The sequence below is a fragment of the Betta splendens genome, chromosome 7, assembly GCF_900634795.4.
Source record: "Betta splendens chromosome 7, fBetSpl5.4, whole genome shotgun sequence".
Classification (NCBI taxonomy): domain Eukaryota; kingdom Metazoa; phylum Chordata; class Actinopteri; order Anabantiformes; family Osphronemidae; genus Betta; species Betta splendens.
The window spans coordinates 6,647,749-6,674,147 of NC_040887.2; the positions used below are offsets into that span (position 1 = coordinate 6,647,749).

Sequence of the window (26,399 nt, forward strand, 5' to 3'; positions counted from 1 at the left end):
TGGCGCTTAAAAAAACAAAACAAAAACAAATGTAGGAGATTCACTCTGTTGTGTTGATGTTCGGCAAACGGAGACAGGAAGTAAACATATCCTCACTTGCGCACGGCAGCTGCGTCCTCTTCTACGCAGGCGCCTCTCTAAAAAGTTGCCGTTCGGCAGACGAGTGCGCAGTCATTCATTCCAAGAGCACCTCGGCTGTTACGCTAATTGAGATCGCGCTGGTGCTACTATGGAAATCTTGTCATTGATCTCGCCTTTAATAATAGACCTAATTTTCTTTTCTTACAAAATGTTCAGGGTCAAATGCGGCTTCTCTTCAAAATGTCAGTGTGAAGCTGAGAAGAAGATGAATAAGGGCTTTGTTGTATGAGCGCAGTATCTTGAGGAGGGAGTAATCTTTCATGTTGCCTCACTGCGCATCATCAGCCCCTCCTCGCAGCTGGGACCGAAAATAATTAGTGTGCCCGCACTCACGTGTGTGTGTGTGCGTGTGTGTGTGCGTGTGTGTGTGCGTGAGTGTGTGTGTGTGCGTTCATTCCTCTTTTACAAATCAGCCTAGAAACCTTAATTTGCCTGCATGTCAATTAGCACCACTTATCCCTAAATCCAAAACATATCAGTGGACGTCTAATGAGGCTTTCCTCAGGATGTGTTCACCACAATATGAATCACACATGATGTGATACTTAAGCATTCTGCTAAATATGGTGAAACTGCCTCGGTGAAAACTTTACTTTACGAGCTGTTTTTTTTTTTTTTATCTCGCACAGACAAACAGTTTCAAGGACACAAGTCTGTGCAGAACCCGAATTCTGTATTCAGAGCAAATTAATGCCCGACAAAGGATCAGACAGAAGATCGTTTCTGAAAAGAATCGTCTTGCACAGCCCTTGCCTCACTCTCGAAGCTCACACTCACAGTTGGTAGCACCGAGTAACTAAGCATTAATATTCAGTACGGGGTTACATTACATTTGCTCTGCTCGCAAGACAAGCATGGTGCAATATAGCGATAGACCTCCAAAGCCTCTGTGTTCTGACAAAGACCCGATAAGTGTTTTAGTATGCAGACAAGCAGCACCCGGCAGAAAGCGCAGCGTGAGGGTGTTAGATCGCTGCTTTTAGGCAGGTTATTTTCCCAGAGTTGGAAGTGTTTCCCTTAAAACACTACAGATCTGCTGTGTAGCAAGGCAACGAGGCCAAGGGGAAGTCGCTCCCACAGCGGGTTCATTCAGAGTTAACCGCCGCGCCCCCCGTTCCCTCCCCGTGGGTCTGAGCGGCCGAGGCTGTGGCCTGAACTCTGCAGCGCGTGTGCGTGTGTGTTTCTGTGAATGAAAGGAAGAGGAAATGGAGACGAGGACTTCAGGTGGAGCTGGATGCGGTCTGTCCCCTTCGCACAGCGGGACGCACCCAGAACTGTCTTTGCACTGGACCCAGTGCGCTTTAGAGTCAAAACCTGGCTGTTACAACATGGTGTAGAACCAGCTTCTATAGAAGAAAGCAAGTGTATTTTCTCAATCTGGAGGGAGTGAAAATGTAAAAACATTAAAATACATCAAAGGTCCATTCATCAGGAAAACAAAACGCACCAGGAAGAGAAAACGAAATCCCAGCTGTGTAGTTTGCCAAAGATATTTTCTCTTATTACACCACCACTTGCCAAAAACCTAAGTAATATGAGGCAGAATATAGATTCGAAAACATTTAGCTCCAAGCCCGTGGAATTTACAAGTATAATAATTGGCGCGAGTGCAATCACAGCAGCATCTGTAGCTGGCGTTGAAGGTCTACAATTTAGCAGCGCTGGAAGCGGAAATGGAAACGCATTCAGCGAGATTACAGCTAAAGCTCTAAGCAGCAATCAGACGCTCGGTGGCCTGAGAATAATGCTGGCGCAAGGTCAGTGGGACCCGCCTCGGCTGGGGCGCGCGGGCGGGCGAGGAGGGATGCGTCTGGATGGGGAGTCGCTGATAAGTCCAGGACTGTTTTTGAACGGGCGTTGTGATTAAACGCTTAGCGACGAGGCAATCACAACCAAGTTCCCCGCGCCGCCGTAATGAGCGCTCATTGTGCGCGGCTCAAGTGGCTGAGTTGGAACAGCGGTCGCGTAACCACAGAGGGACGCGGCCCTTAACGAGTAGCGAGGCCGCGCTGCTGTGCCGCACTAGTAGAACGCGCGCTCCTATGGTGCGTCGTCGGTCTGGGGGAAGTCTGTGATGAGGCTATGATGATGCCTGCGATCGCATGAGCCCGCTTGTGGCCAGCGCTATAAGCTACTGGAGCCGCTTTCCCTTCGCTCCGCACTCCCACGCGTGCCTCCCCGAGATGGCTGCAGCTTCAAATATTGACTTACCTCATTGATTCATCAGAACATGGCAAAGCCTTTAAGGAATCCTTAAGCGCGGGTTTTTTTGCTGCACCTTTGAAGGTCTGTTCATGTGAAGATGTGGAATATTCCCGCTCCCATAATGCGCGGCGCTCCCGCTTCATCCGGGCATACAGAAAATCATCTATTTTTAAATGTGTGCATCCTCGGCGCCGTGCTAATTCCACACCCATAATAATCAATCTGTTCTGTTTACTGTGTCTTGTAAATACACCGCTATCATTAAAGAGCAGTATGTTAGTTTTTTTTCAGTCAGTTTACATCCTGCAGCCTGAAGCGCTGGTGGGAGATTATTGAGGCTCGAGGCTCATAGTACATTTCCAGTCTGTTACTCTGCATTAGTATGAACATATAGACCATATATCAGATAAAGAGGGGCATATAATGTGCTGTCCTGTAGGGTATTAGGGGGTATAAATGGGAGTATGAGATTTGTATTAAAGCTAAGAGTGTGGAAATCTAAACATATCAAAGCAAGCATTTTGTAAGTTGCTATAGTTGGAAGCATTGTGGAACAGTTTCATACCATGATGAATGTTTACCACCAGGGCCAGTAAGGGACAAATAACCTTCTCGCCAGTTTTGAGGAGAACAGGTAGGAATATTACTACAATTAGATGACAAATTGCATTCCCAGCAGCAACGCGGCCCGGGGTTTGTGTCGACACTGAATAGAGAGGGCAACTATAAAAAATAGCTTTAATTTGCCTCCCCCCCAAATACGGAGGTGGCTGTAATTCTGTGTTTCCCCAGTGATCAGAGCACTGGACACACTCGATGCCGGGGCTGTTATTGAATTTCAGATATACTTGCTTGCACTAGGTTTAGAACGGTGTGACACACTAAGCTGAATTAATAAGCGTCTGCAGTATAGTGCCACATATACGAACGTGGCCCTGCAGAACCGAGGATTTCTCTAACCTCAGTTGTTTCTTTATCTTTATTTAGGTGAACTTTAAAATCATTAATTGTTTGATGCTGCTGTTTCTCAAGGATGTTGGAAAACTGTGCTGAAGATACAGCGTTTCAGACATTTACTAAGTTGTAATTCAACCCCCCCCCCCCCCCCCCCCCCCCAACATTTGCTGCCCCTGAATGGGAGCCCTAAAAGGTGTAGCTTATCGGCCCGGACAGAGGGGAAAGATGCTTTAAAAAGCAAGATTGGCTTTTTTTTATTTGATGCATAAAACCCTGAGCTGAAACGAATGGATTTTTGGACCTCACAAACGACTGATGCCTCCCCCACAGCCGACTCCCCGTGCGCCTGTTTATTCATGCTGAGGTAAGCTGGAGGAATTCATTTGCTGTCAGCTAGTATTGAATTTGAGATTAGGTTTTATTTCAGCCTCCAAAACAGCTCCCTCTGCCTTCCACTTGTGCTTCTTTGCTGAGTCCTGCGTTGTCTGGAGGAGCCTTGGAAGGCGGCCGCCCATATCACCGTCTGGCAGCAGGTGACAGATACGAGTGGAGATGGCCTATTTTGAAGCGTATTTATTTATTTTAAGACCCTTTTTGTAGTGGCCCACATCCCTGCAAACGGCTTCCAGTTAGTTGAGGATCAGCATATCTACATGCAAAGAATTCAAGCGCTGGGGTGCACAGTCATGGATGTACTGTCGGATTAGAAGGTTCTAGCCCAACCGATTTCATGACTTTGGATCGAAATGTTCTAACCAAGACAACACAATAATCCGTCACAGCATTGTCTCCAGTCTGAGTGAGTCTCAACACTGGTGTGGTATGTCCTGTGGCACCGCAGCGTTTCATTACCAGAAATCAAGCCTGAAATTATTCCAGTTCCTGCACCGTATCTGGCTTTCCTTCACGGCGAGGCAGCGAAAGAGTTTCACAGAGTTTGCATCATTTTGAACTGCGCTCCAGGCAAACCCCCGGAGCTCAATCCTTCTCATTACGCTGACACTCATTCACCGTTTTAATAACAGTTGCCATGGTGCTGCCAAAGATCAGGTCAGCTGAGCTCCACCATAACCAGGAGAACGAGCCGCAGCCAAAAATCTGTGCTGATTAATTTCCCGTTGATTGAATGTTGAAGTAGGTCTTTGTGCTCCAGTCCACTGAGGGATTTATTACACGCAGCACTTAACAAGGTTTTGGCAAAAGTACTGAGGGTCACCGTTCGGCGCGTTTAGGTCGTTTGCTTGTGGTTGCAATCAGGGCAGGAGCGTTAGCAAAGCACCAGCGATGGGTGGGAGGTGCAGCACATTAAAGGAGAACCATGAGTCACTCCTGAGTCAGGAGTTAATATTATTAAGTAGAACATAAGCAACAGAAGCGTATCAACTTCTGCATTTAAATACGTGAGTGGATGATTTTTTAAATATTTACTTCAACATATCTCTGTCTTTGTGCTGTGGCACTATGTTACTGAAACGTGCTCCTCAAGTGAAGCAGCTACCACAGAGTCTCTAGATAAAAATGAAAGCTTCGAGCACACCATGTGAGACGGGCTTTTGTAGCATCTGCAGGTTTTAAATGGTTCCCTGTGGTGAACTATATTGTACATAATTAATTAATGGCGTAAGTGGTTATTAACATTAATAGGAAAACCCAGAATTGCACTACTTGCAAGATTCCTGCTCTTTAGGATTTGGGTTTTTATGTAGGTTGGAGAAACTTCAGCCTTGGAAAGTTACACAAGTTACACAAGTGCTAATTATTACTAAGGGGCTGGATTGAGTTATGAGGATGAATTTAAAGATCTTTTTAATTTATCCTCAGTCAAGTTCAGGAATATTTGTGTCCTCGTAGCAGAAATGATCTGAAAATGCTTAAAGACTGTACAACAATAAAGCTTTTCTAAGACTATTTACTGGTTGCTGTGATGACAGTGTCCATGTTTTTAACATCTCCTGACGGACACAGCTCTCCGCTTCCCGTCTCTTCCTTTCTCTGTTAACCTACATTCGTCTGCCAGGATAAAAAATTACAACCGTTTTCCAGGCTCACCATGACTTCAAAGCTGATGTGTTGTTGTTGGTTCTCCACCCAGGAAGCGGAGTCCTGCTGAGGCCCATGTTCACCAAGCAGCCCGGCAGCGTGGTGTTTCCCCTTCAACCCGGCGGTAACCACCGGGAGGTGGTGTTCAGCTGCGAGGCCCAGGGGTATCCGCCCCCCTTCTACAGGTGAGCCTCGCGGGCATGCGTTTATGCCTTTGCTTATGCAGAACCTTATGCAACACTGGCACAGAAAAACTAAAAAAACAGGGAGCGCTGGATTTATTGCCCTGGGAAATGTGGGCCTCATTGTTCAACGCTGCTCTCTGCCTGCAGCGTTTAGCTCTGCTGTCAATCACCGGTAATTTGAGAATGATGAATTCATTTGCCACTGGTCTATTGTATTTTGGTGTGTTCAGACGGCGTTTGAGCGCTCGTGGAGAGCGTCCCGTCGTTTGTATCAGTGGCCGTTGAAAAGATCAAGAGTCCCGAGAGAATTATTCATAAAAACCGCCGCTGCTGTGACAGAGATTGATTGAAACGGAAAAAACAACACTGGAGAATATTTTGTGTACCCGAACGCATCACATCTCTTGATTTATACCTGCTACACTTAATGTTTTACGGACGGCGTCACTGCGACACGCTGCCGCGGGGCATCTGCCTTGATGGATGGCTGTGATAGGAACCTGCTGATGGACCCGCGCCGAACGGAACGCAGCCGCTCATTGTCTTGGTTAAGTACCGGGGCCCTGTGTGGGCCGAGCCGTCGCGCTGTGTTTGCACTGGAAACAAATTGAAGTCCAGTTCATCTGCTGCTGAAACGATGACAAATGAAAACAAATGATGATTTGGTATGAAGTGCATTAAGCGCAAAGGCTATTAATTAATAAACTATCAACTCAAACAGGACCCCGCTCCTGTGGTACTCCTGTCAATGTAATTAAAAGCTAACTGCAAAGCACGGCATTTAATGTGTAATGGCTCGAAACGATCCTTCATAACATCAGCATGCAGCTGCTAATGTAGCTTGAAGATCCACGGTGTTATGCCTAATGGGCACAAATTGAAATGAATGTACAAGATCTTATCACTTGGATCAGCTGGAATACTTATTAAGCAATTAGCCGCCTTTTCACTCTCTGGATAGTCCTACTTCTTTAGATGAAAACCAATTTATGGGTTCAAATCGGCAAGTTTTTTTTTTTTCTCAGTTCAAGTTCTGAGACTCTGCCCGGCTCCGTGTCAAATCAAATCTAACTTTAATTAGCTCTTTAATTACAGCAAGTGCCAGTTTATGTAGCACATTAAGAAGAGATGTGCAGATTTGATCGGGTTTTCAGACTGTTTCCCATGTTTCTATATCACGCTTCACATCCCTCTTCAGTGAATATTTAGATAGACATATTGCTGTGCTTCTCTTCCAGCCAACATGCTGTACAGTACATCATAGGCCACAGCTTTTTTTTATTTGAATAAAGGTCATTTGTGCCAGCTTTGGAAATGAGTTTTGAAATGGTTTCGGGTCCTCCTGAGGTTCCGCTGCAGGACACCATATGCTGAGTGTCTCCTAGCTGCTGTGAATGTAGGCTGGGTTATTTCAGACGAGCCAAGGACGAATTAATTTGTCTAAGTCTCGCCAACAACCGCAGCCGCGCGGGGTCCCTGCTCCAGGTTCGTCGCCCCGGCCCCTTGATTTGTCTCATCCGGAGCTCTCGAACCAAATCCAGCTGCAGCGCCGAATCAATCTAATCAGACGGCTTTTGTCGAGCGCTGCCGTTGCATATCTGCCACGTTCCCCTTCTCCCACTCTGCTCCCTTTTGTCTAAATTCTTTTTGTTGAAAAAGGAGAAAGAAAGTCAAAAATAGAAAATTTGAGATTCCTTTATCTCGGAGAGCTGTGGAAGTCTAATCAAGACCGACGATTTAACATTCAACCTAATTATTTCCTTCGTGAAAACCTATTCAGTTGAATGTGTGAGTGTTTACTCGCTTCTGGGTCTCTTTGCCTCCGTCTGTAAATGGTTTGAGAGTGAAACCCGTGCGAGCAACAACCTCTGATATAAAACAGACAAGTTTGAGAACCTGCTGAATTGCGAATGCATTTTAAAACAAAGGTTTAATCAGAAAGCGTCGCACTTTGCATGTGGTACTTGCCCTTCAGCCTGATAATCACTGTGATTGGATGGGAGGAATCATCTGTGAAAAGGCCTCCCAGTGGGGGCCTGTGGTTGACAGACAAACACAGAAAAGGGACGTTTGCTTGTTCCACTGAGTAAAAGAACAAAGGACAGGCAGCGTTCGTGTCTGCTGGGCCTGCAACAGAAGCCACAGGCCGTCTCCACTTTACATTCCGCTGAGTGTTTGTGCTCGAAACACAAAAATAAGACAGTGAGTGTGAGAAATCAGGGGACGAGCTGAAGCCGCTCTGTTGCGCTTGGATCCGCAGGTGGAAGCTGAACGACTCGTTCATCCAGCCCCGGCCGGGGTCACGCTACTCTCACGTCGGGGGGAACCTGCACATCAGCCGCCTGAACAAAGACGAAGACGTTGGCATCTATCAGTGCCTGGCTACCAACTCGTTTGGCACCATCATGAGCAGGGAGGCCAGCCTGCACGTTGCATGTAAGTCTCCACCCTTTAAAAGGCTGTGAGGGAAATGTGGCTGGTGTGACTGGACAGACAGGGGTCCTCCAGACCTGCATGACTGCTGCCACTCCGGTGGCGCTGGCAGCAACGCTAGCGCTAATTAAGCTAACGTATCCGGATGTCTGAATAATATATTGTTACACATTTCATTTCAATGCATGTTTGTTACTTCTACTATTGCTTGAAAGTTTGAGACAGAACTAGACGTTTTCATTCCTCTCACCACGATTAAAGTATTCATCTTTACATTTTCTCTGACTGGCTGTTCTGACCCTTTCGCGTCCATGTGATGAAGACCATCTGATTGTGTGCTGGGCCTTGACTGACTCCATATAGTTTAAGCTTTACAGCCTTCATCCATCACGTTTTATAACGCTGGCGTCTCCGGCGTCTCTGAAGGCAAGGTGAACTTGAGGCCTCCACTCTTGATGGGCAGCCCGTATCAAATGACAGGCCTGATAACTGTGAACAGATGGTGCTGCTAGATTGAATTCTGATGTCTGTTTCTCCGCCGTAGCGGATGCAGGGATGATCCTTGGCAGGGGGAGCTCCAGCTGTATCCATCTCGCCGCTGTTCGCCGCTTCGTTTTCGGCAGCGCAGCTTTAAATCTTCGCGATACACTTCAGGACGCTGTCCCAACTTCCAGCAGGCCGTTGATCTTATTCACGTTTCACATAAATTTCTGAGGCCTGACTCAAGCCGTATGTCACTATGATTGGTCTCATCCGTCGCCCGGGCCTGACCTGGAACCTGCTGCTTTGGTCAACAGATGAGCAGAGGCATCACTGCTGAGGCGTCGTCCGTCTTATTTATTGCTCCTGCTTTAACTTAATTAAGTGTGCTGTGTGATTGAGCAGGTCTCAGGTCAAGGGAATAATTCATGGAGCAGCAGCCTGTTATGAGAGTCCGCGTCGTGTCATTTGTAACAGACTGTGGCTCAGAGGAGCTCGGTATGCTCTTTCAAACGCCGAGGGGCTCTCACCTCTCTGTAATAACTCCGCCAGACAAAGACCAAGGTAAAGGGTATTAATTAAGGGAATACACGGCTCTGCAATAATAGCTCGTAAGCTGAAGTTAGCGAGACCACACTACTCTAATGATAAAGGAAAAACACAAACCTGTGTTTGAGAAATCCTTGCTCATCACGGTGAACATGATTAATGCCTCAGATTTATGCCCAGCTAACACATCCCAGAACATTGATTTCTGTATTGCAGTGTGAAGTGCATACGCGGTTTAAGAGCCTAGGTTTTAATCCTCTCTAAGATAGATGATATAACCGTTTCGCCACCATCTGTTAGGGGTTTAAACCTCTAAACGCATAAAGGTTCCTGATCCCGTTGACGGTACACACTTGAAATGCTTACAAGGTTCTGCCCGCCTGCCGGCAGAGCTTGGAGGAGGAATGGGCTCGTTTTTCCTCATCTCTTAGAGATGTGAAAGGATTTGTTTTTTGTTTTTTTTCTGCGCATGCTAATTGCAACATTATACAACATGCGTGTGTGAGGAAGCAGCATGTTACGGCCTAGATGCACTGCTGCTTATAGAGCCACCAGTGTTACGCTGTGGTTAATGAAGCGTGAAATAAGTGCATTTATGCAAGCAGTGCAGCGCTCATCATTTCTCCTGTCAGACTCACTTGTGTAATTACACAACAATTGCATTTTTCTCTCGCCGGCTCCAGTCGGCTCCACCCTAATGCTCATCTGCGCAATTGCTTCGCAAGATTTCTATTTCTTTCCTCTCCTCTCTCTAATTTCCTTCGGCTTGAACTCCAGTCAGTGTTTTCCTGAGGCGAAAATTAAGTGTGTGTTTTGATGCAGCGCATGCGAGTGAGGCGCTGTGATGTTGAATTGAGATGAGATGGGGCATCTGGGTATCAGCTCCTCTCTTGAGGAGGTCAGTGGGCATTTTGTGACTGCGGAGCCGACAGCAGGCTTGTAATTGTCAGGAGATGCCAAGAGCAGAGCTGTGTGAGAACTGGGCTCCTTTGGAGATTATCTCTCTCAAATGTCATGTGTCACTCACCGTTATGGGTTCATTGCATGATGCTCCTCTGAAAACAGAAGACAAGAGAGGAGACGGCGGAAGGTCAGAAAATAGAAGAGGGGATTATGGTTTGTTATTAGTTTAAAGGAACTCATCAGTTTATTTTGAATATATATTGCGAAATATTAACACGTTATCACTTTGTACTATCAAGCTTTTAATGTTGTAGTGAACATGTCAACACAGGAATGCTGTCATGATTGATGGCTGTCGAGCATCATCATCTAGTGGCTGCGCGGCTTTTTGCACTCAGAATTTGACAGAACTTTATTTTACAGACAAATTCAAAACAAAACAACAAACTGATGCAATCCTTGGTTGTAAATTTATGTTGTTGATAGACTGATAGTAGCAGAAATGAGTCACTGTAAAATACTCGCTTATTAATGTGCTCAGAGGAAGCACATTCTAATTACGAGGTAATGTGATGCTCACAATCAAATGAAATGATGCACGAGCATGAAATTCAGGTCTTTATTAAAGACGACTGGTTACAGGCTCAATTAGTCACATCCCCTTACAGTATGTGCAACCAGTGAGACGAGATAGTGGTAGAAGCTACATTGTAAAAAGTTATTGAAACACAGGATTGTCTGCTGAAGAAGCTCAACCGTCAGAGCCTTTGAGCATTGACTTCCTTGTTGTTGTTGTTGTCAGTCATCACGCTGATTCTCCAACAGGCCGACATAAGTGTTTCTTCCCTGCAGGTCAAAATGGAGGCAGGTAGCCCAACAGCACGATATTCAGACAAAACGACTGAAGGGAAATAGCCTGCGCGCCGGCTCGGAGAGGCACATGGGGCGCTGAAGCATTATAGGCTTGATAAGACGATCTACATGGCGCCGAGCAGCTTGACTTGTCAGGCATCGCTGGATTTTAGTGTGTCTAGCTCACTGATGCTATGCCCCAAAGGAATATCAATCAGGACAGCCTGATAGACAACAGTGGTGTTTGCACTCGCATGTGAGGGATAACACACTGCAATGGGAAGAGATGTCTGGTCAAACCTTCAGTCCTCGTAATATTTCTCATGTCATATGTTGGTGCAGGTAAATAATCATTCATTTAAATTGAAGTTTAGATTATTTATAGAACAGGAGGAATCCTTCTGTGATTCACACACAGACATTATGTCAAGACAAGATTTCTACAGTAAGGTAAGACTGGGGAAGTGCTCTGATGGAAAGATCAGAGTGATTGGTTGCGTGTGTCACATGTTTGTTTGCTGCAGCTACTGCATTATTTCCTGTGGGCATATTAACTGAAACCAAATGATTCGCAGCCGTAAAGCATCCAGAGCCCTTGCTGCCGCGGCCGCTGCAGTGACTCAGCAGCTACAGTCAGATTCCACAAAGCTCATTGTCCTGCTCGCTAAGCTGTCACAGTACTGGAGCGTGGCAGCAGATGACTGGTCTGTTTTTAGACCGGTGGAGCGTTCATGGAGCACATCAAATAAGAGGAAACAAAGCCCGGATGAGCCGGAAGAAAGCGCTTGTGTGTTTCCACTTCGGGTGAGCCACCGTGTCAAAGTGTCTGCGTTCAGTCCCTACGCCGGCACACAACACCGTTTCATATTTATTCTACTTTGATTAACGGCACTTGTGAGCTTCTGTGAAGCTGAGCATTAGTTTACATGAGAATAATGAGGAAGCGAATGAAGAATTGATATGCAAAGATTTCCGGTGCCGCATAGAAATAGCATAAATTTCAATACGCTTCATCTGATCTAATGGGATCTACTCTGGATGTGTTAATGCACAGAGCAGCTCCATGCTATCTGAGTGTCGTCCACACATAAACAGAGGTTATTGATCTCGTACGTAATTCTATTTGTGGACCAATATGAAAAGGCTGAGCTCCATTGTGACGTTGCGCACTTTCTTCTACTGTATTTGTCATGCACAGACTCCTCCTGCTGGGCCTGTACGCGGGGGGTGTCAATTTAGCATTCTCGCTCTCTCTGTTTCTTAAACTCAGCCTTGATTATGTCATTTCACGGCAGCCACATATTTGGCTGCGCTTCTCTGCCATATCTCCAAGAGCCGCAGCAGGCGCGAAGCGGCGACGTGTTCAAGGATTGCCGTCTCTATTTGCTTTCTCTCAGTAGGTTGTCAACAAGCAATTGGTCTCCATACAAATGATGTCGGAGTCTTAGTCATTTAATTGTTGCTGGTCTGTGTGCAGTAGATGAAACAGAAAAAGTGATAACAATACGCACTTCCAATTAAATTCACTCATGTGTGACTTATACTTGAGGAATTGCTTTCTGCACCAGTCAGGAGTGTTCGAGGGGCTTCGCAGCCGCACGTCTGCGTTTGTGCAGACGGAGCATGTGTGTTTCATGAGCATATGCAAAAGTTCTGGATCACATCTCGCCGTTCCCTCTGTTTGTAGCTTTGCCACATATGAAATTACTGAGCAACCAAAGATGACGTTCTTTTATTTATTTATTTTTTTTATCTTGACACTACTTTTATTGTCTTGTGCTGAACAGACTTGGAGAACTTCAAGACGCAGAGAAGAAGTCCAGTGAGGGTCCGCGAAGGCCAAGGGGTGGTCCTACTGTGCGGGCCCCCGCCCCACTCTGGAGGTAAGGCTGGTACAAACTTTTTTTTTATTTCATGATATATATATTTACACAGCAGAACATTTATACTGCAGATCACCAAATCCCCAATATACAGATACCCAAGATACAATACAGATACATAGACCGCTCCCATTCCTCATCTGCTCGGCATTTATCTGGGCAGAGTTGAAGTCCTGCCTGTGCTCTCTCTCTCCTCCCATCCTGCGGCTGTGTGTTTGCGTTGTGGAGGTCAGCGGAGGCTTTTTACTCAGGACAGGTCCGCGCGCCTGATTCTCAGTAGGCGCGGGGAAAAGCCTCGGCGTGCAGCCTGACGAGGCCGTCTGCGGCCGGGACCCCTGCCAGGCTGAGTAATGGAGCCTCTCTCTAAAGCTGCCTTGTTCGCTTCGCGTCAGCCCCTTGCATCCATGACATTATCAATAGCAGCGCTATTAACCACCATTCTGGGGTCTCAAGATGGGCTTTTTACTCCAGCAGACACATACTGACTTTAATTCTTTGCTCCTAGAGCATCTGGATGCTGCACACAGCAGGGGTCACGGCGGACGAGCTTTTAGGCCCTACTTTAAACGCGGGTTTAAACTGTGCGTCGATGCCGCGGCAGCATTTGTTACTGTTGTCAGGCTTAAACCAAGTTGTTGTGTGTTTTGTAATTCATAGTGTTTGGCCTGTTTTGTGATCTGTCGAGGATATCGGGGTGCTGAGAACAGAGGCAGGGCTCTTTAATGCCGCCATTGTGTGTGGAAGCAGTTGTCTCCGACGGAAGAGTTGGGGACAATTATACTAAAAAAATCAAACTTGGAAAAATATGTTGTTCAAATAAAAGCAAAAAGCAGAGCTACAGTATGGTTGCTGTTCATTGACTTGTTGTTCAGAAGAATGCTTTCTGACAAACACTTCTCAGTTGTGCCGTGTGCACCAGCTATTATCTCGTGTCATTTGGAGAAACTTCCCTCAGCCACAGCAATTTGTGCGCTTCTATTGTGTAAAACCAAGCTGCTCAGCTGCTGCAGCGAGACTCGGTGGCGGCGTTTTATCACGCAGTTAGTCGCGGGCACACTTCTCAAAAGCACCCACTGGTGGTGGAGCTTTGTTTTGTACGCGTTATAATGAGACGCATCACCTTGTGTTGACGAGAAGCCCAGGAACAATGGGCCATATGCGAAGGTTTGGCAATCGCGTAGTGTAAAAGGCTTTTTTTAACTCACTTTCCCGGGGTTTGGTGTCACAGTGCCGACACCCACTCCCAGCGAGCTGAACACAAAGGAGCGGCTGTGTCAGGAGCGCTGGTCTGTTGTAGCAGTGTCGTGACGCCATCCGAAAGTTGATAAATTCAGGCCAGAATATTATTTCTAAGGCAACACAAGCAGCCACGCTGGTCTTCCATGTGCAACAGCTAGTTTTCAGGCACCACCACGCATTCTGCATTGGAGGAGCTTCTCGTAGGAGAGCATCGATGGCAATGTGTGTGCTCTGGACAAGTATTTGCCTTTATAGAAGGTTATAGAGTCAACATTGACCGTCTTCCCTCTAAATACATCAGATCTTTGTGGGTAATGTGTGTCGGTCACGTGCGAAGGCTGCAAATATTTGCAATCAAAGAAGGCAAAGAGGGGACGGCGACTAACAAGTAATTTATTCACTTGGAAATGTATTGATGTGGTCTAATGACTCACCTTGAAGTCCCCTTGGAGAAAAGGAAAATAATCTGGATAGTTTGCATGATTAATGAAGGCGGAGGTGAGTGAAGGCGGTACTTTTTCTATGCACTGTTAAATGTGTATATTTGTTGGTTGGTTTAATACATAAAAAGGCTTTTTTAATATACCAGTCACTATTATTCAAATGTATTTTTTGAACAGAATTTTGCATGTAACCATCTAATGGTGAACCCCTTTAACATTTAGTGATGCGTATTCATCTGATCTTGGTATTCAAACCTTGTTTGCTCAAAAATAATCATGAAAACATCAAAGTAAAGCAACAGACCATTTTAATAAGTGCAATAGTTGAAGGTAGCAGGAGGAAATTGCTATATCGTGAGCCTTAACCTTACATTTTTGAGGCCTTCCTTTCAATAAAGCACCTTTTGTATCTGTTAATGATGCAGCCATAATTAGCTGGGCCCATTCTTCTTGAGCAGATGGCTCCACTTCTCTCAGGTTTGGTGGCTGCTTTGGAGGTCAGCTTCTGTCTAACATGTTCAGTCTAGGGCCAATTTTCCTCCCGTGGCCGCGTCTACAGGACTTTAAATGTCTCAAGAGTAATAACTGTGGCCTTGCAGCCTTTACCTTGACCGTCCTCTCGTTTCATTCGCTCCTCCGCTGGTCTTCTCACTCCTCTTCACATATTGCAGTGTAAGATTTAAGGCAAAACAAAACAAATGCCTATCATTTATTTTAAACGTCTCTCTAACAGCCAGAGTTAAACGTTTGCACGTAGTGAAGTGACGCGTCAGTGTTCTGTAAAGTAAAAAGTTCACACCGTTTATCAGCGTGGCAGGCGTGCGACAAAGTGCTGTCACCTGCCATTTCCTTACATAGCAAACCACTGGGTGCGTGTTCAAGCTGTAATAAAGCCAGTGTGCTGCTGCGGCGGGTTTCACCACACCTTCCACCGCGCAGCAGAAATCCTTAAATAGATGTTATATACAGTACGTAGCTAGTGGCACGAATCCAACATGCATTAACACCGCTCACTGTCAACAATCAGTACATTTTGAGCGGCGCGTAGGAAAATGTGAATCTCGCTCCGAATCACTCAGACGGAGGCCGTCCGCTTCCCCGCCGCTTTCCCAGCGCCAGTCCTCCGCTATTGTCCGACTAACCAGCGATGTATTTTTATTTACGCCGTCGTTCCTGTCAGTCCTCCCTGTTGTGACAGATCGCAGCTGTTCCTCTGGTTTCCAGCAAAGTGCTCGAAATGATCCATTTTTCTGACAATATTTCTCTGCAGCTGTCATCGGGGATTTTCCTGTTGACAGAGATGTGGATAATGTTGAGACGGGCCTCGGGACGAATCGTTTCCGGCTTTTAATATCTTTACTGAAAACCTAGCCTGACTATCTGCTATGGTAATGATGTATTCATTTGGATTTTGTCACATCCTTCAACACCAACCAATATTGGTAAAAACGTGTCTGTTTCTTGATTTAAAGAATATGATTTAAATATCTGTGGACGTGTAATAATAATAATAATACTCATCGGTGAGTTCACCTTTCACTGTTCTGCTGAACATTCGAAACAAAGGACATCCTGACTTGCATTTAAATAGCCTCTAACATTGGCAGAAAAGTGAGACGCGTGCGCTCATAAATGGTGACAGGACATAATTCATGATCAGCATGTTGCAGCCACAGACGAGGATCTGCCTCATCTCCCCTTTAGAGGGTTTCAGTAGCCCATGCATGATTCAGGAAGCCATTACTTCATTTTAATGATGCCTCAAAACCCCCAAGATAGCAGCGGGAGGCCGTTCGATTCGGCCAGGACGCTCCAAAGCTCCAGTGCAGTTTGAGGACGCACTTTCACCAGAATATGGTGAAAACATCCAAGAGCAAGTCTCTTTTACTGGACTATAACTGTATTTGCATTCGATGTCTGAATGTGTCAGTCTCTTCCTTTCAGAGTCTGGATCACTGCGACCTAATGCATCTGACCTCCTTTTGCTAATGGAACGGGCCTTTTAGGTTTACTCAAGGCTGAAATCACTTGTTCTCTCTATTCGGTGCATCTACCCTCAAAATAAGAGGCTGCTCGCTCACCAGTAACAACACACACAGCTCGCAGGGATTTTTCCCATGTGCATGACCTAATCCATTTTATAGAGTGAACTTGTTGTGTGTTGTGAATACAGAAGGGGTAGCGCTGCTTAATGGCTGCAATTGTCTAAGGAACAGACCTGGAAACATAGACTTTGACCCAAGTTGCTCACGTTTTTCCTCGCCACAACACAGCCACTCTGGATTCTCCACAGTATGTCCTTGGTCTGTCATGTTCCATTTCTCTCCCTTCCATTCAGATCATTAAGGGGGGAATTGATGCCGCTTGTTCATTATACCGGGGCTAAATGGAGCCACGGTGAGAATGTGCCACTCACTGTCATCCGTGATTGCATTATTCCATTACCATCCATTCGCAGAAGGCTTTAAAGTCAGATCATCGAATGCGAGCAATAGCTCCCTACACTTCCTGTTTCCCACCATGAATCTTTAACCATCCAACTAGTAGCCTCCCACGGTCGCCGTGCCCTGTACAATTGGTAAGTGTTGTTTTAAAAACATGCATTAAATATAGATGCCCTTCGGCGTGAGAGAAAGAAGAAAGGGATATAACTGATGTTCCCTCTGTGAGTGGGGTAGATCAAGCTAAGACACAGTCACAGTCGATACAAAGAATCTGCATAAACCTATTGTGCTTTAAATAACTTATGATGCTGTTGGATTCAGCAAATCATACGTGTTTTGTAGTTTTATGTGAAGTTTGAAGTGTAGCCAGAATTAGGTGATCTTAACGTAGCCTGGCCCGCTGGAGGCTTCTTCTATTTCATAGGGTTTGAGGGTCTTCTTTGGGTTATTAATGTCTCATCGTAGATACTATACAGACACGAGACTGGTATTGATCCTCCCACTCAGCAAACAAGCATATTTCTCAAAATGTCAAGCTGCCTTTTATGCCGAAGCAAACGGCACGTATGAGTAACTGCAGGTTGTTAGCAGACGTATGACTCCACCAGCGTTTCCGCCGTGAACTTTCCCTCGTCCTTATTAAACGCCGGCGCTGCGCGAGCGGCACCCGCTCCGAGGTGCATCTCCACATACACGCGCTGCACGAGCTCGGGATCGCATGTCGCCTTGTGATTCGCGAGGATTGCAGTAATATGTCAAAGCCCACACATCCGCTCGTGCCCTAAAGGCCAGCAGCGAAGAATACTGAGTCAGTAGATGAGTGTCCAAATCACGTCTCAATTATTCCCTGTACTGTAGTGCCGAGTCATCGCTTAGACAAGTTTTTACCAACGGCCAAGATTGCTTTTGGGACGGGGATGCAGCACGGTCCAGAGCAATTTATCCTTGTGTCAATATGTCAAAACACCATCATTCCTTTTTATTATGTCGCTGATTGTTAATCCACAACCTCTCTGACTGTATTCTATTTGCTTGATAGTGCTGGGAGGATTTCACAGGAACTTGTTATCATGGATGATGAATAGTGGACCGTGTAGTGCCAGGCTGAATAACATGATCTGTAATGCATGTTGTTTATTGTGCATTATACCGTTTTTTTATGCACGAGCTGCTGCTTCAGGGTTGAGTTGCGGGCCTCTGTTGCTGCAGACGAAGATGCTGGTTGTTTATTATAAGTAACCACCGGCTCTGTGTTTTTAAATACCTTCCAATTAGATTGTAAAATGTGATAGGAATCTAAATCTATTTATTCAGGAAGTGGTGATATAGTTACAGTACAGTAGGCACCTGTTTTATCGTAGCTTGCAACATGTACAGAGTCAAACAGCATCAAGAGTCCTGTTAATTTAAGAACATTCATTTGATCATGTGCTTATTGGACATCACGGCATTCGCTCAACAACGTGACTTTGCATTTAGTGAGTCCCGCTTGAGGCCCCCCGTCGTGCGGTCGTTACGGTGGAGGTGACCGAGAGGAGCGCGGCGCGCTTTATGATAAAGTCCCGTTGTTAGTGTCCACATGGTGCCGACTCGTCGCCGAGCAGACCCACCGGAACAGATGGGATTTAAACACTGTGCCCCGATGCGCTTGGTTGGTTTTAAAGGAGGTTAAATCGGCACCTGATCACTCATTTGTCCGAACAACCTTTAAACTGAACGTTCCTGCCGTGGAAGTAAAGACTATTGTGCTAACCTGCAACGCTAAGCCTTATCCCCGCTCATCACCCTGCTATAAAAATAGTAAACCTGTAGATTCTCACCATATTAAGGGCATTTATCCACCAGTGACTTAGATTAATTGCTCCTCAATTATGAATTGTGTTTTTAATCATGGACGGCTGGCACACAGTTCAGTCCATTAATTGCTTCGTCCCAGAAGGCTTCCACTCAAGGCTAAGTGATAACACCACCGATGAGGCACATGCTATCCGTACATGGACATAGATAATATTTAATACGATGTAATTGATTATTCCTTATTCCCCAGACCTGACGTTCACGTGGATCTTCAACGAATACCCGTCGTTCGTCGTCCAGGACATGCGGCGGTTCGTGTCCCAGAAGACGGGCAACCTCTACATCGCCAAAGTGGAGCCCTCCGACGTGGGCAACTACACGTGCGTCGTCACCAACACGGTCACCAAAACCAGTGTCCAAGGACCTCCCACCCCGCTAGTGCTGCGGGTTGATGGTATGGATTTATCCCAGTTACTAGGCTGCAGAATGGCATGTAGCGCAGTGCTGCTCTCCCTTTAATTAGCTACAGTAAGACGAGTTTTAAAGGTGAAAGCTTGAGCTGGTGACCATCGATTTCAGCCAACTGCTGCCAGGAGACTGAATCATCAGTAGCTCATTAATGTCACCGACTTAGCTCACAATGGAAAGTTTACTCTTCTCGCTCTCATAATGTTTTAATGGTTTGATTTCCCGTTGCCCTGCGCAACGTCAACCGTCTCTGCCGCTGTGTCTCCAGGTGCGATGGGCGAATACGAGCCAAAGATTGAAGTGCAGTTTCCTGAAGTTGTGCCTGTTGCCAAGAGCTCCACAGTCAAACTGGAATGTTTCGCGCTGGGAAAGTACGTCCCGCTGTAACTGTATGAGTGATCATCAGGGCAGAAGAGTTCACATTTCAATTACACCAAGAATAGCCAGAGACGAAGATTAATTATGGTTTATGGACATGATTTATCAACTTATTTAACATTCTTCCTTCCGTGACCTTGCTGTTTCTTATTCCTCCGCCTCTAGCCCGGTGCCAGCCATCAGCTGGAGGAGACTTGATGGAGCCTCCTTTGCCAGGAAAGTGGACATAAATAAAGCCAGCGGCGTTTTAGAGATTCCTTACTTCCAGCAGGAGGATGCGGGCATTTATGAATGCGTGGCTGAAAACAGCAGAGGCAGGAACTCGGTGAGAGGAAAACTGACTTTCTACGGTGAGTAGGAGAAACCGGAGAGCGTGTCCCGCCGTTAATCTGTCAGTTGTCTTCCTAACGTATCATGTCGTATATCGACTGCTTCCATACGTCCCATTGATTCGCAGCCTCGGCTGTTCACTGCCACTGAGGAGATCTCGCAGAGCAGAAGTGTAGCTCTGGTATGAGTCTAACAAAAAGTTTTATTTGTTGTCATGCAATCTGTAGCTTTTATTAGATCCCATACATAACCGCATCATATAGTGGAATGGGGCTGTAAATTAACCTATTACCAGTAGGTCATTTCTGACAAGCTTTTTATTGTGCCAGCGGCTAACACCAGGCTGGTGCACACAGATTTATGCCACCTTTCAGCGAGAGGGGATTTTTTTCCCTCCCCTCACCAGCATCAGACGTTTCAGAAAGCTCTAACAGCCTTTAATGAAGGATCTTTATGGTTTCTCTTGGCTGTTTTTGCACTTTATAAGCTGATGTCTGCCTACAAGGTGCTGTAGAGACTCGCTTGACTGAAATCATCAACTCCAGATTCTTCTTTCCTGCAAAAGAGGATGCCTTTGATATGATAATGTCGTTTTTTTTGTCTCTGTGTGGCACCTGTGGGTAAGATGAGATGCTCTCAGGGTACCTGTATGAGGATTTAACATGTTTTGCTTTAAAGCAGGAAGCATCTCGATATGTGTGTGTGAGATGCTATGATGGCGGTGGCGCATTGCAAGGTCTCAGCGCCCCTGTTCGTTACTGCGGTGTTTCTCCTTCTTGGATTTACGTCCCACCTCATCCCAAAGCCGCGCAGACTGGCCCGTCGCCAGGTGATAAAAATCCGTAATCTCATTTTAAACTCACATAGACAGTAGCTCGTGGGACATCCATCAACTCTATAGAAGAATAGGAGAATCGATACGAGGATGTGGTGTCTGTGACTCCCCACCGATGTGAGCGAAGGAACAATAAGGAGTGGCCTCTCCTTCGATTTCCCACTTAATTGTCCTTCTGTAGTTCCAGGGGATTTATGAAATTAGATCATGGTTTAGCAATTGATGGCGTTTGACTGGGCTCGCACGCCATCACGCCGACTGTGTGCTCGCATGGCGTCCTCCTCTGCATTGGCGTTGCCTTCGACGGTCTCATTTGTATTGTCGTTAAAGCGTGTCGCGCGGTGTTTGTGCTCCGTACAGCGATGCCTTCTCAGTTCATTAGCACTCGCTCGTGTCTGGATGTTTATGTTATGCCTTTTCTTTTCATGAAAAGAGCGACGAAGACGGTTTGTTTTTTGGATAACAATATTATCGCAGTTCTCATGCGGGGCTGCTTTTTTTTATTCTGTGAGCTTTCAGATATTACTTGAGTGAGTCAGAATTCGCTCGCACCACGTTAAATGCACTTCAGGCAATGCGTGCGGCGCCGTTACCGACCGACGACAGAAATAATCAGTGAGAAACACTGCCATTTATTTCAAAATGCCCTGTTATCTTTACACTTCCAGACATTTCTGTTATCTAATGGTTTCATGATTTTAGCTTTTAGGTTTGCGGGAACAGAGTTTCTTAAGAGCAAATGCGATGGATGGAATATGTCAAACTGCTCCCAAACAAAACTTTTATCCCCTTTATATTCTAGGCTGCACAGAGCTCATTACGACCTAAAGATTTATTGCATTATTATTAAGATTATTATTATCAAATTCACACAGTAAGTATTTAAGTCTGTATCTTCCAAGGCCCATAAATCTACACTATCACCAGGTCCACCATCATAAACATTGAAGTATTTCCAAAAAGGTTTATTGAAGTATCAAATGGAAAAAGTAATATAATCTTGAATCCATTTTCTGCTTTGTTAAAACAGTGCAATTAAAATCCAATCATTATACAGTAAACCTTGCAAAGTGTGTAATAGCCCAGTAAGTCGCAATCTCGACCAGCTGCTTGTATCACATGTAAAATCTTAGCCTGTGAATTTCAGCTGTACACTGGATACTTTCAACCGTTCACTATCGATCCCTTCCAGTTTTCTGCTTATGCACTCGTTTTTATTTATACATTTTTCAAGTGGAGGTCAGCTTTGGGTTAATTGGAAGTGGATTTATGATCTGTGCCCTCGGTTGCTTCTTTAATAAAGTAATAGGCTGCTTGGTTGGTTTATTGATTTATTGTAAAAACAGCAGGGTACTTGAGATGAGAAAAATGAATGTAACGCTGTGCCGCTACTTTGTGACCGTCAGCGGCGCCTCACCTGACCGAGAAGCCCCAGGACGTGCAGAAGACCATCGATGACACGCTGGTGTGGGAGTGCAAGGCCAGCGCCAAACCCAAGGCCTCGTACCGCTGGCTGAAGAACGGGGAGCCCCTGGACCCCATGGAGGTAAGGGTTCTGGAAGTAATGCGCCTTCCTCGCTTTTAATCAAATGCTCTGACAACAAATATTAAGACTGCTGAAGCTGCAAGGCTGAGTATAAAAGGCACGTGTTTAAATGTTGCATTTGTCATTACAGCGGCGCGCCGAGGTGAACGTAATGTAATATCTCCAGACTGCAATAATAAGGAGCGTCTTACATTAGGGGAGGCTCATATCACTGCTTTACTGGATTCATTTTGCTGGTTACGGTTCCAACTCGCAGGCCTCTGCGCTTGGCAGGAACACATCAAGTGCTTGTATGTGCTTGGAACTGAACAAACTGGCATCGAATGTGTGTGCCTGTGCTGCGGGAGGGTGTTTGTGCGTGTCGCGCGCCGCAGCCAAAGCGAAGCCATTTTCTGCCTGTCACCAACCGGGGACTGTGTTGACGACTTGGCTCCGTCTCCCCTATCTGCTGCTCTCAGTGTTGTCATTAAAGGCTTTCTCTCTGGGGAAGGTGAAAAATGCCTTATCATCCCAAATTCAGTTTGCGTTTAGGGAAATGTGCCGCGTCTTGTGTCTCGTTGTGCGCGGCCTGCAAACAACGGTTCGCGTCGAGGCTGTTTGGCGTCTTTGAAATGGCCAGGTGGGTTTAGCTTCCTGTTATTTGGCGGCACTCTTACCTGCGGCGACAGCGTAATCGCGCTCGCACTTTCAAGACACAAGGTTAGTTACTTGTAAATTGTGCACGCTGTTCTTGTCCTGAGTACTTGCTGCTCGCTGTTTGTGGCACTCTGTGGAGAGACTGACAAAGGTCACTTCCTCCATTTGCCACACATCCTTAACCACAAGAAACCTTTATCACTTCACCTGTGCGTCTCCGATATTGATTTGTAAATAACATTGTAGAAATTCATTTGGCAGGTGACCAAGGTGACATATTCTCTGTACATGTGGCTGTATTAATGAGGTGGGGTGTTACCATTTTCAAAATGCCACCATCAACAGCGGCAACGGTAAATCAATTTCCAAACTCAAAGGTCAGCGATGTAGAGAGAGGGAGAAAGCGAGGAAGGCCAAGGGGGCCATTTGTTATTCCTCATTAGAATGGATCAGTCCTCCTCTCTCTCTCTCTCTCTTTCTCTCTCTCTCTCTCTCTCTCTTTATCTCAGCATCTGTCGTACTCTTTCTCTTTTCTTGCATCCCCTTTCAAGCTTTCTTTTCTTCCCTCTCTCTCTCTCTCTCTCTCTCTCTCTCTCTCTCTCTCTCTCTCTCTCTCTCTCTCTCTCTCTCTTTCTCTCTCTCTCTTTTGGGTGCCCTCCAAGGGAATTAAATGGCACAGAGGAGGGCTGTCACTTCAAAATGTCACCCTGGCGAAACAAGGACCCACTCACGCCTGTATTTTTCCACTCTGCCACGAGCTCCACCATGAGAGTGTTTTTGATATTTCTCTACCTTTGACCTGCAAACTCAGACTGCTGCCTTCAGACTTACAAATCATACAGGAATGGTATCATTAAATCACTGGCACGCAACAGCGTGTCCATCATTTGCGTTTTCGCAGCTGCTCAAAACGGTGATGCTCAGGGAGGAGTCAAGTATAACTAATGACGGCCGTAAAGCGGGCGAACGCCACCATTTGTCACCGGGGCTAAAGAGTCTGTGATAGAGCCACCGCTGGGCCTCTGGGGCTTTTCCTAACAGGCACCGGCTGCAGAGTTGTGTTGTGTGGCACCAGCTCGTGCACTTGAACAGATCTCTTTCACCTCTTTTATCCCTGCAGGCTGTTGAACCAGAAAGGACCTTCTATGATGTCTTCAAAGACACAGCGCTCTCTCTCCTCTTCCTTGTTCCATCTCTCAGTCATACTTTTCACTTGAACACACATATAAGCATCAAGTCCCTGCCAAAAAAAAAAAAAAAGCCTACTGACTCATTGTGCTGCTCTTGAAAACAGCCGCATTCATCTTCACCCAGGAACCCCCTCTGGCGGCAGCTTCAGCGCCAGGTCAGCCGTGTGTCCGTCGTGTGACGAGGCCTCAGAAAGGGCCTATTTGAGGATCCTCAGCAGTGTCTGACTGATGTTAAGGGACAGTCCTTGTCTTTTGTGGCAGCGCTGTAATGATTCCAGACGACAGACAGACTGGCGGCAGGACCCTCTGGACTACTTTGTCGGTGACATTAAAAGGTCTGACTACGCTCAATGGGAAAGATCAAGGGCAAGAACAGTGAGTGCAGCCCCCCTAAATTGACACAGTATAAAAAGGGAGCAGAAATCAGCGGCAAAACATGTTAAAGTCAAAAGGTGCAGAACAGAAGGGAAGAGGCTCAGGTGTTACTGCTACAGTATTTATGTAGAATTGATTTTTATTTGTTTTGCCCTAATAAATATAAGATTTCTGCTCCTTTTAACTAAAAATGAACCGGTGCGCTGCAGCTTGTGTCTGGATTAATCTAGCAGACGTCTGACTCTGATAATGTCGCACGGCTTTGCTAAGCAGGGGGGGGGGTGTTATAGCTAGTCACCGTTGGCCCATTAAAACCACTGAACATGAGCAGCGTTTCAATTATCCACACCCCCAAGGAGGAAGAGAAATGTCGCTAAAGCTTGAATTAGATCGGGCCATTCTTCATTGTGAACACAGTTGTCATCGAGGTACTTAAAATATCTCTATATAGGCCTAATTACCTACCCGCCGAGAGATGTACAGTCGTCCAGCATCCATGTTAACATTTAGTCAGCCATCCTGCTATGGCACTAATTGGGCTGCTTATTACTTTCCTTGTAATAGGTTTCGCACATTTCTTAAGAAAAAATATAATAAAATAAGAAAACCACATCATCCACAGTGAGATGACAAATAATGATGCTTCTACAGTATGTGTAGTGGTCGTTGGCTCCGTATCTCCGTATTAACTGGAGGAATGTTCACATTAAAGGCAATAAAGGTAAACAGTCACACATACAGTAAGACATGCTATAAATTACAGGGTATTCAATAATAAGAAATTATTAGATTTTTATTCTAGTCCGAGTGTAGAACCACTCAGACACAGTGAGTGACGTGTTAAACTCACCAGCAGTTTTGTAATATTACACCACAGATTGATATTTTTTCTTTTCTTTCTCCAAGTGTTTCAAAAATGCTAATACAGCTCCATTATCATGGGTCCCAGTGTGATTTTTGTGTCAAGTGTCCTTGTCACAATCATTTACCAACTGCTACAGCAGAAGCAGCACAGCGGTTCCTGATTGGATCCAAACCTTGTGCTGAGGATGATTTCCGCGCCAGAGGCGACTACTCCAGCGTCTTTTGCTGAGGGTTGTGCTGTCAGGTTCGCACGGCGCCTTCTCCTTCAAGTCATCCACTGTTTATCGCACGTGTGTGTGTCTCTTTGCAGCAGGACCGAGTCCAAGTGAACAACGGGTTGCTAACTATTAGCAGCCTGAATCTCGCTGACATCGGCATGTACCAGTGCGTGGCTGAGAACAAGCATGGCCGGATCTTCACCAACGCTGAGCTGCGAGTCCTAGGTACAGTAAGAGCGGGCACTCTCCACCTACAAACCGTCTTTTCTTTTTTTTCCCCAATGGTAATTTTTTAAGTTGGCGCTTTGCAGTAGGTCCTAATGATAATTGATCTTCCATCAGCTTCCATCAACCCGATTGCATTTCTTTGTTTCTCTCTTGCTAGTGTTCAATATGCTCAGAGGGAAAAACATCTTTATGTGCAGACTTCTTTTAGTTCTGTAGTTTGCCTGGTAACAATATAATGTTACTATTTTATTAAATTCAGTACAACATAATACACAATGATAATTAATTTAGAGTAACATCTTACAAATGTTGCCATTGTTTTAGTTAGTTAATTAATTAAATAATAATAGTACACTACTTTGACAGAAACTTTTTCAGAGAGATAAAGATAATTTATGAGCTATTTTAATTTTCAATAACGTTCCCTTCCATTCCTGCCATACAGACTGATTCGTTGCCTTATTAATGCCAGTACAGAAGCGCAAACATATCTTATTGCATCTATGATTTCTACTTTTAGACGTATGCTCATATAAACTCTCCTCATCGCTGCCCCGTGCGACGCGTGTCTAAGTGCTCCTGCATCGCGTGTGCATTTGCAGCACATGCATTGGCAGGTGCTCGGCCGCGTCGATGGCGCCGGCCTGGGTTCGCTTTGAAGAGCTTTCTGCTGAGCCGGTGTGCATGTGAAACGGCTCGAGACGACGGCGCTTCAGTAATTACAGCGAAAAAACACAGGCAACAAAGCCCCCCTCTCATTCTACATTCTCTTATTTTTCC

General features: G+C 45.7%; 1 protein-coding gene across 2 annotated transcripts in view; it reads left to right on the forward strand.

Moving 5' to 3' along the window:
- cntn3a.1 (contactin 3a, tandem duplicate 1) overlaps positions 1-26,399 on the forward strand; it is a 48,024-nt gene that overhangs the window by 6,239 nt on the left and 15,386 nt on the right. The window contains exons 3-10 of one of the 2 annotated variants that reach the window (XM_029155106.3): positions 5,396-5,528; positions 7,789-7,964; positions 12,533-12,628; positions 18,802-19,005; positions 19,288-19,390; positions 19,563-19,747; positions 21,969-22,108; positions 25,487-25,616. In XM_029155106.3, the coding sequence (XP_029010939.1) occupies positions 5,396-5,528; positions 7,789-7,964; positions 12,533-12,628; positions 18,802-19,005; positions 19,288-19,390; positions 19,563-19,747; positions 21,969-22,108; positions 25,487-25,616 (1,167 nt within the window). Of the gene's footprint in view, positions 1-5,395; positions 5,529-7,788; positions 7,965-12,532; positions 12,629-18,801; positions 19,006-19,287; positions 19,391-19,562; positions 19,748-21,968; positions 22,109-25,483; positions 25,617-26,399 lie in introns of both variants that reach the window. The other variant, XM_029155105.3, reaches the window with a different exon arrangement.